The sequence below is a fragment of the Gigantopelta aegis genome, chromosome 10, assembly GCF_016097555.1.
Source record: "Gigantopelta aegis isolate Gae_Host chromosome 10, Gae_host_genome, whole genome shotgun sequence".
Classification (NCBI taxonomy): Eukaryota; Metazoa; Mollusca; class Gastropoda; order Neomphalida; family Peltospiridae; genus Gigantopelta; species Gigantopelta aegis.
Window position 1 is genome coordinate 31,964,666 of NC_054708.1, and position 15,547 is coordinate 31,980,212.

The window sequence follows — 15,547 nt, forward strand, 5'->3', positions numbered from 1 at the left end:
TACATAAAAGTTGAGTCGGCTTATACATCTTACCAACCATTTTGTACCAAATACTGAGGGGGAAACTAAGGGGTTGACTTATCCACAGAGTCAGCTAATACACGGCGATATACGGTATAGATATAGGATATGTAACAAGATCCGGACATAGTAAGAACCACACTAACTACGTCCCTCCAGGCTAAAGAAAACCCTGTCTGAAACAACAGTGTTCTTACACGTGATACCCAAATAATTTTACCAGTTTCATCGTGACATTTCAACATATTAAAACAAGCTTTGGGATATCTGGATGAATGAAATAATGTCCATTATAAATAACAGCTTAATCAGTGCTGAACAGTTTTATCACAGTGTGTGCATTTTATGGTCAGCCAATTGCCTATGGCGAGTCAAAATAGAGCCGAGCAAGTCAAAACCTTATCATCTGTTACCCGCCTGTCAACTGAAAATTTCCGCATATATTGTATTATGTCTCAAAATGCAAATAACTAATGTTTGTAAGAGATCGGAAAGTTATTTTTTTATTTATGGTTTTCAACTGGGCTCCTATTAGTATCAGCGCAACCAAACCCATATAGGACATAACAGTGACCACTTCCCCGGTTTATCGAACAGTCTAAAACCATTCAGAATGCCTCGGCCGGTTTTGAATATGTATTTGGAAAACGTTGACCATGTAAATGTATCTGTAGGTTCAATCGGAACACCTCGGCCATGTCCGTCTTTACTTTCCATTTAGTTACAATAGGAACAACTTGTCACATTCCGCTACGCTGTGTTTCGCAGAAAGATTTAGTTTACGAGTTTGAGATTTTCTGAAGTTACATTGTATTGGAACTTTTTTGTTTCTTATGGAATATACCGAGTCTACTATTCCAAACACCCAATCGTCACTGCAAACGATGTCAACAGTCAGGTTTGGTAATTAGTTCCCGGTTTGATATTGGCTGACATTAACAAATAGTACTAGCTCACATTATTGTATAATATTGACACAATATTCTACTACGTTATTGTAGTGATTTACTTTGTATGATTTAGAAATATTGTTATCATTATCATTATCCATTTCATAATTAAATAGTGATTATACCTTTTAACTTGTGTTGTGTGTTTATTTCTCTAGTGGATGTGATTATTGTTTGTAAAGATTGCTGTCAGCTTAGTATTTTTTTAATTACTTGTCATACGGCCATAAAAGCATCTTATTCATTCCATGACCAAGCCTTGGTAAAACATTCCAGATGTTTGATAGTGTGGGTCCCGTGACAACATAATAATTATAATTTAATTACAACAGTTTGTAATATAAACTAAAACAAGTTCTGTTTCGTTCTTTTGTGTTATTATTGTTTGTATGATATAATAACATGTTTTTAAAGTGCAATTTAAGTAAGTTATTTTTTAAATAAAATTCGGTCGTGAGCCATTCAAAAGTTGTATGGGCGAGTCAAAGTGATGCTGTGAGTGGCCCGATTGGCCAGTCAAAAAAGAATCCCAAGTGCATACCCTGTTAGGCCAAGAGAATGAAAGTTATAGATTTGCGTCCGAACAATTTTAAAAACACATGAGACTTTTTTTCATTTTTCATTATTTTGATCTATTATTTCCACAGTAGATTCAAGTCCAAATGAGGTCGACACATCAAAAGTTCGACAGTTTTCGTCAATGTTTGGAATATACTGCTTCCTGCTTGAAGATTCAATGCTCTACTGGACTACACTTCAGAATTTATGACGGAGATGGCAGTTTTGGCGCGAAGGACCTCGTAGACATTACCACTATTGACGATTTCGAACTTGAATTTGTGTGATGATCATTAAGTGCCTTTTTTGTGCAAATAATGATTTTTTTTTGTAAATAATTAAAAAATTTAGCGTTACCTTTCATGGCATGTGGGCGGTGGACGCAAATCTATAACTTTCATTCTCATGGCGTATCATGTTTATTTAAAATTTAAAATGATTTCACACAAGCTTCAACTTCTTGTTTCACTATATAGAATTTGGTTTAAAACAACAAACATCAACTCAACTAGTACATTTGCCATTTATTTTGATGAACTACAACCTGGCAGCTCAGTTTATTTGTGATGTTTTGTGGTCTTTACCGGTAATTTAACACACCAAAAAGCCATTGCAATTTTATTCCCCACAACACTATACATTGTTTGGGAGTAAACAAATATTACTAGTAGATATGCTGAAAACCCTCAATAAAAAAAAAAATACCCTACATGTTGTCAAGTCTTACTAATCATGCAGACAAATTGAGCTAGGCCCAGTGTCATGGCGGCCATGTTTCTATTTTGCGAATATTTAATGTTATAAATGCCGTCGCTTATAAATGCCATAACAGAATCTATGTAAATATACGACAATTTTGTATCATCATCTATTTAGGTATCTATTGTTAAAATATTTCTAACCTCTGGTGGCATAATATCGTTGAATCCATCCATATCCCCGAGAGGCAGTTGATCTACAAATTGCATTTATTCTCCACACTTATGCAAGTAGCGATTTGCATAAATTTAGAATCCAAAATTCGATGCGGAATAAGGAATTGCAAATATAATAATGACAGGTTAACGACACAATTATTAACTTTTGCTTTGAAATGTGAACAATATATGCCCATAAATGTGGGGATGGTGGAGCATGCCACCGTTTTTTTAAGCTGACGACAGTGATTCAAATCCCGTCAAACCTGGTTCACAGTTTCAATTATATTTCTTATAAAGTGCCTATCATTTGCGTATCTAATACAATAATAATTATTAAAAAAATAATAATATAAAAAAACTTTCCAATTTATCTCACAATTTAATCTGTTGAATTTTAAGTCGTTCGCCATTATAGGCAAACTATCTAAGAACTGTCAGCCTGTAAGAATTTTTAGGCATGAGAAAATTAGAAATCAGGGTCCAGGGACTGCAGGCTCTTGATCGGGTTCAGGGCGAAGTTTTTTGTTGTTTTTTGTTTAAGTCCAAAATGGAAATCTCTAAAAAAAAAAAAAAAAAAAAAAAAAAATCGAGCGAGTGCAAGTTTTACTAATTAATACGGTTAATGTTAAACTATACAAGTTGATCATCGATAGCACCCGCGAATGATTGTTGGTACTGAACCGAGGATAGGTTCAATATGCTGTATTATTATTAATAGGTAACGAATTCAGAGACCTGCATAATCAGCATATAATTCCATTCAGCTTTAAAATATAAAACACGATTATAAAATATTTTTATTTTTAGAAAAAGTGTGCGATTAGCCTGCCTAGTAACGTTGCGTGAAAGCGTGATGTTTATTACAAATGCGTGAGACTCCCCGTTTCACGCCAAATGCGTGAGAGTTGACAGGTATGCTATCTTTATGAGATGTTGTGTGTGTATGTTATTATTATTATTATTATTTATGTGGTAAATTTGTGTAATAAAATGTTATTATGATACACTTTTTGTTAAAAACATCCTGAGTCATTCTCCAGAAAGTGGAACTTTTCATAAGCTTTATAAGTAATGGAATAAGTTGATTCAATGAACTTTATTCTTGCATGATATCAACATTAAATATTTTCTTGACAAGAAACTATAGATTGGCGAGCACTATAGCTTTATTTTGAAAAAAAATAGAATCAAATATAATCATGTTAAATGCAAATCATGTCATTGGTGTAACGGGACACTTGGTATCTCTTATAGGTATGTTGGAATAACTATGTGATGTGTTTTTCGGACTAGAATGTTAAATATTATGTCTTTGATCAATATTTCACTAACAAAATGTCAATATATATATGTTTTAGATGCATATATCTGTAAATGGTACCCGATGATTGAATCACAGTTGTTGTAACACGCATTCTAACATTGTTCATAATTTATTGGTTACACTAATCTGCAATATTGTTGGCTATTGAGAGGCATAATACATACAGCTATTCCTTGAATCATCACAATGTGTTGGTCGAAGTACTTTAAAATAAATCAAAGACACATTTCAGCATGTTACACCAATGACATAACTGATACACCAATGATGCCATGTTACACCAATGACATGGACATAAACTCTTAAATAAAAGATTATAACCAAACTTGGAAACATGAAAATTTAAAATTAATAAAACGACACTAGTATAGGCCTATACGTATTTGATTGCATCTACACCAACACTATGCTTTTACAAAAACAACTATAACGTTCATACTGATAGTGAATGTTTAATGTGTACGGAGTTCCAGTTTCTTTTTTATTTCTTCCAGGGCTTCTAGATTATGGTAGCTCCACTCCCATGGCTAGTGATATTCAATGTTGGGCTAGTAAATAACTACTATTGCCATGCCTGACGGCTAGTGAATATTTCTTTGTCAAATGTTGCAATTAAGTCTTATTTTCTAAATATGAATATCCTGCCACCACCCCAACCCCCAATCTTAGTGTTTTTAAGTGCTATCTCTCTCTTTATGTGACATATCTGATTATTACTATTACTTAATGAAATTGTATTAACTCAAACTAAAGTAGGGCTAGTGAATTTTTAATTGTGGCTAGTAAATTTTTTAAATCACTGATCCCATGGCTAGTGGATTTTATAAAAATTCTAGAAGCCCTGATTTCTTCCCAAAGTTTTGGCTCTACCTGATAATACCTAGTTTATCGGGGCCCTCAGCCTTTTTCGGCTCAGTAATTAAGACACAGAATATCTTCTTCATCATACCAGTTGATATCCTCTCTTAAATTTGGCCAATTTTTTTTATTTCTACCGAAAGTAAGAAATGTTTTATTTAACGACGCACTGAACACATTTTATTTACGATTATATGGCGTCAGGTTAAGGACCACACAAATTTTGAGAGGAAACCCGCTGTCGCCACTACATGGACTACTCTTTCCGATTAGCAGCTAGGGATCTTTTATTTGCGCTTCCCACAGGCAGGATAGCACAAACCATGGCCTATGTGGAACCAGTTATGGATCACTGGTCGGTGCAAGTGGTTTACACCTACCCATTGAGCCTTGCGGAGCACTCACTCAGGTTTTGGAGTCGGTATCTGGATTAAAAATCCCATGCCTCGACTGGAATCCGAACCCAGTACCTACCAGCCTGTAGACCGATGGCCTAACCACGACGCCACCGAGGCCGGTATATTTCTACCGATGCTGTTCATACATTTAACCTGAACATCACCTTGTTCAGTAGTCAGTTATTTCACCAGGATATGCCTTTTCATTGTATACTAAAACACAGAACCTTCCCACAGTTATCGTTAATGAGTTCAGGTCGATCTAGACCAACACTGTTGTTAAGTGTTGATCTCTCCAGGTCAGATTTGGTAGTTTTGTTCGATGTTGCGACAGATATTAAACTGAAATGTGATGGATCAAAACACAAGCAGTCAAAGACCTCGCTCTGAACTGAGCATGTACAGCTAACGTCACGTCTCCATTGTTTCAAGTAAGCCTACTAAAATCCTATATTTAGGGGGCGGGAATCAAAATTCTTCAAACTAAGTACCTAGATCGGTGCATATATGTATACAGTTGCTACTTGCCACCGTTAGTTTCGTTTTATTGCATTGGTAATAAAGTTAAGTATGCCAAGCACTAGGCTTTTAAACCAGTACCTACACTATAAGGGTTTAACCCTTCAAATTAGATAGCTAGGCTAGTTTACCCACCCCCCCCCCCCCGTCACTGTATTCAATGCTATACAAGGACGGAGGGGGATGGGTGGTTATGAATGACCGTTGAACTCACTAGAATAGGGACTTAAGACAATAGGTACAACCGTAACACAAAACTAGGATTCACACACAGACTACACGCTCACTGCATCAGTACACAGGGTGCATTGACTAATGATAACAATGCACCCGCCCCCATTTATTGGCCCAGCACGTGTAATAGTTAGAGGACGAGTAACAATACTTTATCGGCGTATAAAGGTAGTGTCGCACGAGACAAAGGCAAGGCGTTAGCCGAGCGTTTTCTCGTGCGACACTACCTTTATACGCCGATAAATATTGTTTCTCGTCCTCTAACTGTCTTAGAGCAGAGCCAAAATCGTTATGACTGCACGTGCAGCAATACCGCTTATAAAGTGAATGTCTGAAGTACTTTATCGGGATATAAATGTACTTCACGTGACCAAATATGAAGCTCCCATTGGACTAGAAATTCAGCCAGTGCTCTAAACTCTAATAAGGAACCGGACAAAAGAATACCGTTCCGAGTAAACAATTGCAATGCACCCGGGGGAAGCTGAACAAAAGAATATCGGCCTCCCCCACCCAAACCCCCAATATTTGCTGCTGATAATAACTTGGTACTTGGTGATGCCTCGACCAGAAGCGGTCAGGCCCTTATAAGGGCCCTATGGGCAACCTAGGGAGACACCACAGCATCGTAAAGGTCTAAAATTAACGAGCTACTCTCGATTCACAATATCAAAACATATCAGGGCCGTATCCTCCGGGGGGGGGGGGGGAGCTGTCCCCCCCCTGAGAATCTTGTCCTTTTTTTTTTTTTATATATCTCCAGTAATAGCATAGAAATGTTTAATCTTTATAGTATGTTAAAAATTATTTATAAAATTTAGTGCCCCCCCCCCCCATGGATTTTGGTCAGGGTACGGCCCTGCCTATATTAGCTCGGCCATTTACCTTTCGACCGACCGTTCAAAATTGCGCACCCTTTTCTCTTTGGCATTTAACTGCTCCATTCAAATTCCATAGCACCACCACCACTTTCCCGCCTGCTACCGATTTGATCGGGCTGCTGGTGCTCCCTTGCACCTGCCAGTGCAGACGGTCCCTCCTCTCCCCTCCCCCCACCTTTCCTGTCATGGACGGAGGAGCCGGCCAAGGCCGGCACTTGCGCCCACGACAGGCGTGCGCTACAACAGCTTGTTCTGAATGTGCACGTAAAACCCTATGACATGACATGACATTGTTTCATTTGCTTTCGTTGTTCCCTATCTGTGAGCTGTGCAATACATTTACGTTTGCCACTGCCAACATCCTCATAGTAGGCCTACTTTTGCCGTTTAAGCACAAAGTAGGCAGCTTATTTCTCGGGATTTTCATTCTTTCGTTGTCTAAACAGTCTTTGCCTCTCTTTATTATTTAGTGGCATTTTTCTAATGAAAAAGAGAAGAAAAAACGGGTGCTGTATTATGACATATTTACGGTTGACACATTTTAGGAAAATTATATAATAGTCAAAAAAGGGATCTTTTATATGTACCACCCAACAGACAGGATAGTACATACCTCGTCTCTTGTTACACCAATAATTTGAACAGTACAATATGTCTTATACAAGATATAGGATTCGTGATTGCTCAAAACTAAAGTCGACGACAGTCACTTTTTGGACCCTTGTTTTGGCTACGTACACAATAAATAAAACATATCCAACGGTAATTTTTTGATATGCTATATTTAACAAAAGGTACTTTTTATTTCTTTCATCTTTTAAAACTTAAAATTAATACTGTGCCCAAATTTATGAATAAATAAATAAAAATGCCGACCTGTAAACGTTGTCTGCTTGTTATAGAAATTTGACAGGGGTCAAGGTTAGTAGACCAGTTTTTATTTTAATATGGCAAAGTAATATAGCTAAATTAAAAAATAGTACCTTTCAGAAAATATGGATTTCAAGTGAAATTACAATAAGATATGCTATATTTATTGTGTACGAAGCCAAAATAAGGATGCGAAAAGTGACTGTCATCGACCATAGATCTACAAAACAGATGGTCAATTTCGTAAAATATTTTGTTTGGGATTCTGTTTTTCCCTTAATAATTATGAACGTTTAAACAAGGATTATGTTTCTATGTTACCAGTGATACTGTTGTTTTTATACATATATTTTTGGACTGCCTGTGATATATTGCTTATGCCTATATCGGTTAACATTATTAGTAATGAGAATTAATTTAATGTTATGGTACGATAACTCTTTCCTTTGGCCATTTTGACTATTTCCTTTGGTCGTTTTGACTTTTTCCTTTTAGCCGTTTTAACTTGCATGTTTAGGGCCGTTTCATCCTGGGGCCGTTTTGACCGCATAGGCCTACCTAGGCGTACGGGCTCTCAATTTTGTTGGGGGGGGGGGGGGGGAAGAATCTGGATTACAACGTTTATTCATATTAGCATTACCACCAAATATATATATATATCATAGATGTTGGATGTCAAACATTAACAATGAAATTATATGGTGAAGTGTTCAGGCCAGCTAATTATGTCCGAATTTAAGGATCCCCCACCCCCCACCCTCCTACCTCGTACTCTTATTAGACTAACCTCTTTGTCGTAGGTTAAAAGCAACCCACACTATGTATGTATGTATGTATGTATGATTTTACAAAATTTAATACAATGAAAAAAAAAAAAGATAAAAAAAAAGGTCTGATGGGGAGGAGCATTGCCACCATGCACCCCCCTGCTACGCCACTGCTCAGAATTACCAAATGTTTGACATCCAATAGCCGATGGTTAATTAATCAGTGTGCTCCAGTGGTGCCGTTAAATAAAACAAACTTTACTTTATTCCTTAATCTCTGTTATAGGCCTAGTGTAAAAACTTAAAAATACAGCTTCAAAGTTGTTCAATTCTTGTATTACCCTCCGACTCTATCTATCTGCAAGAAATAGTTTGTTAGCTAAAACACTTATTAAATAATATGTGGCAAGTCGCTATACTATAGCACTTATTAGTTCTATAAATTGTTTTATTTTGTTTAATGTATAAATTTAGTCGTTCATTATTCTTAGCATTAGCTCTATTATTGCTGGGTCACCAGACTGTGTTTGTATGTATAATTATATGTATACATCATATGTAAGCACGACAATAAAGCATTTTGTACTGTATTGTATATTATAGGTGGCTTGATGCGCAGTTGGGTTGAAATCGATCCCCGTCAGTGGGCCTGAACTGAAATGAACATTTATTTCTCTCAGGCCGTAATCCACGGCATATGAGGAACAATATATAATACAACAATTCACACTTTTCACACCATTGGGCTATATCTCGTTCCAGCCAGTGCACATGCATATAAAATAACCCTTGCTAAAAATAACTAATGGACGAATGTAGCGGGTTCCTTTCTAAGACTATGTGTCAAAATTACCAAATGTTTGACATCCAGAAGCCGATTATTAAAAAAAATTAATGTACTCTAGTGGTGTCGTTAAACAAAACAAACCTTTTGTATTGTATATTATTTCATTCCAGATTCGTTTTGAATTCGTTTTTTGAAAACATTCTTTGCATTCTTAACGGTTATCCACACTCGCTGGGTCGAGTTCAGCCAGTCCGATCAGAAAAACGTTTGCTAGACTGGTTTAATCGCTTCACGTTAAACCAAATGACAACATCAGAGACCAGTCAAATAGTGTGCGAACGTTAGCGTCGCTCGTTGTTGCTGAACATAAACCTTGTAAAGCGAGAAGCCGTAACACGTGGGGAGAACTGAAATATGGGTAAAGTAAAGAAAGAAAAGAGAAAATCGGAGGGTGGTGAAGAGACCGAAAAAGAGGAAAAAGAAGAAACATGGGAACAAAAAACGAAGTACATGTGTGCAATAGCACAACCATTGGCGTCCAGAAAATTGACCAAACGACTGTATAAAGTCATTAAAAAAGGTAGCCTACCGCTTCCACAAGTTCCAGGGCAGTTGAAGTAATCTTGTTTACAGATTAGATTCACTAAGTGATAAAGCATTTTTAAGTGCCATTTTCATAAATTTAGTGTATTGCAATAATTAATCTTTAAACTATAAATTTTTGGATACCTTTTTTAAGCATTACAATTTTTTTAACTCAGCAAGGCTCAATGGCCGAGAATGGGTAGGTGTAAACCACTTGCACCGGCCAGTGATCCATAACTTGTTCAACAAGTTACAAAGGCCATGGTCAGGGGCGTGCGCAGGAATGCAGGGGGTCGTCGAGGTGTCTGCGAAACCTGTGGTGGGGGGTCTGGGTGGCCCCCCCCCCCCAATTTTTTTTTGAAAAATTGACCCCTTCTAGGGCTATTCTGAGGTGTTTTCTGCTGGCTAGCCGAGCTGCTTTCTGACAAAAATTGTTTCGCCTTGAGCAGGGGGGGTTTCGACCCCCAAAACCCCCCCTGCGCACGCTCCTGATGGTTTGTGCTATCCTGCCTGTGGGAAGCGCAAATAAAAGATCCCTTGCTGCCTGTCGTAAAAGAGTAGCCTATGTGTCGACAGCAGGTTTCCTCTAAAAAACTGTCAGAATGACCATAATATTAATATGTTTGACGTCCAATAGCCGATGATAAGATAAAAAAAATCAGTGTGCTCTAGTGGCGTCGTTAAATAAAACAAACTTTACTTTTTTACAATTTTTTAATTATGATTAAAACTGTTATTCATCTTGTTATGTAGCCAGAGTACTCTTGACTATAAGAGAGCTAGATGGACATTTGGATAGTTACATGCTCTCATTACAGTCAGAGACCAAGCTATGTAATTTTCTTTCAATCGCAGCCCACCAAAGAGTGGTCAGAGATTCCTGCTCTAATACCACAACAATCCTATGTTCGACATCAAGTACATTTATATCGATAATTTTCGAGCTCCTTGATTTAAAAAAAATCCAGATAGTAATCACTAATACATACTACAGACAAAACCCCGACAGCATCCACATTCAGCTAAGCTTCGGCAAACTCCAGACAGCAGAATTCTAAGTTTGCCGACCTATATCGTGATGTAGCGTCACATGATCGCCCACTCAGCCATTCCATCTTCCATGGGCCGTCTCATACAATAATACGACAAGTGCCTGACAATCACCAAAAAAGGTTTGTTTTGTTTAATGACACCACTGGAGCACATTGATTCGTCACCTCATATTCGTGATATGTATCCTATTTGCCACCATGTGTATTCGTTACACCCCTATTAAATAAGTCAATGATTTGTGACTATGCATTCAACATATTTTTTTGTTTTGCAGCAGGGAAACAAAATAAGTTACGGAAAGGTGTGCGTGAAGTGCAGAAATATGTTCGGAAAGGAGAAAAAGGGTGAGAAATAATATTTAGTAGTCTGATACATTTTTAAAAGTATAAAGTACATACATACAGTGATGTATTGAACTGTATTAATAACTACATGTAGTTGTATTCCATGCTTGATACTGGAAAGTTTAGAGCGTGTGTGGTGGTCTTATAGTTATACTGAGTTCACCCCCCCCCAAAAAAAAAATACGACTTGGTGTAGATAGCCAGCCCTCTTAGATCAATGAAACATGCTTTTCAGTTATATCTATGAATTTTCATCTTAATATGTTAAAAAAATTAGTTTCTTCAATTCAATTTATGAATTGAATTTTTTTTTTGCATTGAGATGAATGTATTGTAAAAACTTTAGTTATGTTATGGTAGGCAAGACATTTTATTGAACAGAATTCTTGGACGTAGCCCAGTGGTAAAGCGTTCGCTTCATGCACGGTCGGTCTGGGATCGATCCCTGTCAGTGGTCCCATTGGGCTATTTCTCGCTCCTGCCAATGCACCACAACTGGTATATCAAAGGCAGTGGTATGTGTTATCCTGTCTGGGATGATACATATGAAAGCTCCCTTGCTGCTAATCAAAAAGAGTAGCCTATGAAGTGGCGACAGCGGGTTTCCTCCTTCAATATCTGTGTGGTCCATAACTATATGTCCGACGCTATATAACCTTAAATAAAATGTGTTGAGTGCTTCGTTAAATAAAAAACATTTCCTTACTTGTTACTTACCTACTTGTTGAACAATGAGTGCCAAGAATCAGGCTGACCATCTGAATAAATTTACTAAGTTGGAATTCTGTTTATCATTCTACAGCAGCTCTAGCTGATGACATTTCAAACTATAATTGCAATTTTGCAAAATCTTGTATGGTGTCATTGCCAACTGCAGCACTGTGTGCTGTGGCAAATTTCAAGAACATTTACTCTTATTACCTGTGTGGATTTAAGGTGATTAACTGTTTTGTATTTGGTTATTGATTTATTTTTTTATCATTTGTGTCTGTAAACAATGATTGTTTGTGTTTCAGAATCATGGTTATTGCTGGCGATGTGAGCCCAGTGGACGTGATTTCTCACATGCCACTTGTATGTGAAGAATCGAACATTCCATACTGCTACGTACCTTCTAAAGATGTAAGATATATATGTCCAACAGTAATGTATTTGTTGCATGCTATGACCCATAGTACCAAGAAAATCACCCTTACTCATGGTTCGTTAGGGTCATGGAAATCCTGGAATGTCATTAAAGATGCAAATGTCATTTTCCAGGCCTTGGTAAAGTCATGGAATTTTAAGTTTGGTCGTTAAAAAAAGGTTAAAATGCACAAGAAATTGGGCTATTCACATACAAATGTTGTAGTAGTATGATGTTGGTGACCATAGAAAAATCCTTGTAAATTAAAAGGTAATTTAATGTGCCTTGACTTTTTGTCATAGAAATTATGCAGTTTGGTTGATAACAAAGTGAACCTGTGTTACATTGTTTCTTTTTGTCCTTTACAGAGTCGAAGGCCAGATATAGGTATTACTTTTCCAAAGTTAACAGTAAATGTTTGCATTCAGCAACGATGTTAAGTCTTTGCATCTACAGTGCTCTACAAAGCGAGTAAAATACTCGCCAGGACCACTAAAAAGATTCCCTGGCATCTAAAAAATTAAATCACAGTTGCCACTTGATGACTGTCCAATAATTTTACTTTAATCTGTAAACAAAACTGGACATCGAAAAACACAGTGGACCAGTAGCAATTTATCTTCTATAAAACTTGTTTTCTATCGGTAGTTTATTTGAAAAATAAAAGTTTGAAACAAGTTACAATGGAGTATGAATAACTATTTTCCAGTTTTCAAGAGTAAACACATTAAGGGAGGTAATACTTCGTTACGATTTTATCTCCCTTGACTTTAATTTCAAGCGTTTGGAAATAATTCAGCCCCAGTTCAGTTTTGGACCAAGTCGGTCCTGTCCCATTTAGAGCCCGGTTTTATTTATGTATTAAAATGAGATTGTAGAGTCACTGTGGGTCTTTACTTGTCTGTCTGAAACTCAAACGTTAATTATTTTAAATGTTTGGCTTATATATGTGTTATGCTGTGCTCCAATTGTCTCATGCTTATTGTGATAACTGGTCCCTCCATGATAACGATTTCTCCATGCGTGAATGTCGTTTTAATCACGTCGGAAGTCATGTTCACCAGTGGAGGATGAAAACATGTTTCTATTTTCATGACTCCAGTGGCGTGGCGTGGCGTGGGTTGCCAGTGCCAGGGACAAGGCAAGTATTGCGCCCCCTAACTAGTGGACCATTAGCACTCCCCGAGTCCGTTCCACCAGTCTAGAATTTTGCGCTTTAAAGACACAACTATTTACAAAACAGTATTTATGGATTTCCAAGGCCGTATGTGACGAAAATAAATATTATTTAAACCAAAAGTAAAGTAGCCGATTGGTAACACGTTGAAGCCGGGTAGATATTGTCACAATGCTTTTATTTAACTTTTAATGAGTACTGCAATTTAAATGCAGATCTTAGTGCCGTTAAAATATTATTTTGCTTAATTTCGTTTAATAAAATTATTGGGTACTGAATTTGCTAATGAAAGTTAATAGTCATTCACTGTATTAGTGGAACCGGATACAAACAGTTGTAATTACTATTTAAGAACTAGGAATTACCCCTTCACGAGTTCATTCAAATGCGGTCATACTAACAATTACGACATTAGTAATGTGCCGTAGAATGGCACTAAAAGCACATGGTTTACATTTTGTCATTTTGGAAAAAACAGAATACAGATATATATTAGCTGGCTACTAGTACTAAATATAAGTGGCTGGTGACTAAAATATTATACTTACTGGCCAGGGATGAGTAAATTTGAACTTGCTTCGTAGAGCACTGATCTATGGATGCTTTATCTCAATAGATGTTTTTTAAATTTTTATTACATGTAAATTTTACATTACAAATCTATTTTTAAATAAAAGTAATAAAAAATTTAATAATTGTTTTCTTTTAAGATGAACATTTACATGTATGGCAGAAACTACTAGTATGAGCGACACCAAATATGTTAATGGTAACGAGACATTTATTTAATTCCACAGAATTCTGGATTTCCTTTTTTCTTGCTTTCCTTTAAAACTGTAGTTAATCTATCTTGTTAATCTGTAAAATGTAGCTGGAATGGACTGTAACAAATAGCCAATAAAATTGGTTGGTTATTGGCTTATTATGAAAAGCTTGTCCACTATTCGTTTTTTTGTTTCCCTCCCCCAGACATTAAATTGTCTCTTTTCTCTTTATAGGATCTAGGCTCTGCGTGTGGCTCCAAACGTCAGACCTGTATGCTGCTTATCAAATCCCACGAGGATTACCAAGACATTTACGATGAAGCATTTGAAGACCTTAAGTCACTTCCTGCTCCCTACTGATGACAACATTAACAGGTGCTGATGAAATTTCATGAAGACCATCAATAAACATTTACAAATGGGTTGGAAGACATCACTGAACTGATTGTGTGCATAATGCAAGGCTATGAAGTGGAGAGTGATGATTTAGCAATGGATGCTCAGAAGTTAAATAGGTTAACAACATTACAAAGTGGAGAACAGTATATGGTTCTCGACAGCATATTAAATACAAACTATCCAGCTCATGACATTTAGATCATCTTGCGACAGTAATAAAAGTAAATACCTGATAATAATTAAAATGTGGTTGCAGATCTATTTTGCAAAAGGTTTTTTGTGCGTGGACACTCTGATTACCATCAAGATTGCTGAGGACTGGAACAACACATACCTTTTGTTCAGTTACGTTTTATTCAGATGCATCATTTTCATCAATCACTTTCTATTCAAATATGCCATTTTGATCACTTACGTTTTATTCAATTATAACATACTAGTGTGTGTATGGTGTAAGTAACAAAGTGTTAGGTTGTATGTGAAGGGATTTGATTGCAATGGGAATTGTAAACTTGATAAATTTGAAGTAACCTGTAGGTTACTAGATCTGTATTTTGTGGTTACCAGCCACTGTGCTTGGTTGTAAATTCGATGCCTACTTCAGAAATTTGTAGGTTAATAGCATCTAATGATATGGTAGAACGTTATTACTGACGGCAAACATTTATTTTAACAATGCCTTTCTTATTTCATTTACCCAGTTTTGGGCTTGTATGATTATTATACAAAATAAAGCCAACTGATTTTTTTAGAATCAATGATTAGTTTGTTAAACTTTCTTTTATCTAAAATGTTTTATTTACTTTATTTAAAGTGTTAAACTTGAGGTGTGTCGTGTGATGTCCCAGAGATGTTCAGTTGGGGATAAATCTGACATCACACAAATATTGTTTTGCTGTACAAAGTCTTGGCCGACCACTAACAAGGACCTGGTATTGTGCTGAATGCTCACCTGATAGGTGGTCGGTCTGGGATTGATCTCCGTCTGTAGGCCATTGGACTGTTTTTTTTG

General features: G+C 36.6%; 2 protein-coding genes across 5 annotated transcripts in view; one reads left to right on the forward strand and one right to left on the reverse strand.

Moving 5' to 3' along the window:
• The window catches only part of LOC121383125 (poly(U)-binding-splicing factor PUF60-like), a 32,403-nt gene extending 29,907 nt beyond the window's left edge, over positions 1-2,496 (reverse strand). The window contains exon 1 of one of the 4 annotated variants that reach the window (XM_041512925.1): positions 2,432-2,496. Coding sequence is in view for 1 of the 4 variants with exons in the window: in XM_041512923.1 (XP_041368857.1) it covers positions 2,432-2,464 (33 nt within the window). In the remaining 3 variants the exon portion in view is untranslated. The remainder of the gene's footprint in view (positions 1-2,431) is intronic. The other 3 variants (XM_041512926.1, XM_041512923.1, XM_041512927.1) reach the window with 3 other exon arrangements.
• A 6,951-nt stretch (positions 2,497-9,447) lies between these two features.
• LOC121383039 (H/ACA ribonucleoprotein complex subunit 2-like protein) lies at positions 9,448-15,293 on the forward strand. Its single transcript, XM_041512798.1, has 4 exons — positions 9,448-9,667; positions 11,000-11,069; positions 12,086-12,191; positions 14,371-15,293. The coding sequence occupies exons 1-4, from the start codon at positions 9,502-9,504 to the stop codon at positions 14,494-14,496; spliced, it is 468 nt and encodes a 155-aa protein (XP_041368732.1). The 5' UTR covers positions 9,448-9,501; the 3' UTR covers positions 14,497-15,293.
• Positions 15,294-15,547: the final 254 nt, after the last annotated feature.

Excerpts from the sequence above, each read along its gene's own strand:
- LOC121383039 (XM_041512798.1), top strand. The coding sequence starts at position 9,502 with ATGGGTAAAGTAAAGAAAGAAAAGAGAAAATCGGAGGGTGGTGAAGAG. Across the intron at positions 11,070-12,085 it reads GTTCGGAAAGGAGAAAAAGG|AATCATGGTTATTGCTGGCG; the intron begins GTGAGAAATAAT and ends TTTGTGTTTCAG. Across the intron at positions 12,192-14,370 it reads GCTACGTACCTTCTAAAGAT|GATCTAGGCTCTGCGTGTGG; the intron begins GTAAGATATATA and ends TTCTCTTTATAG.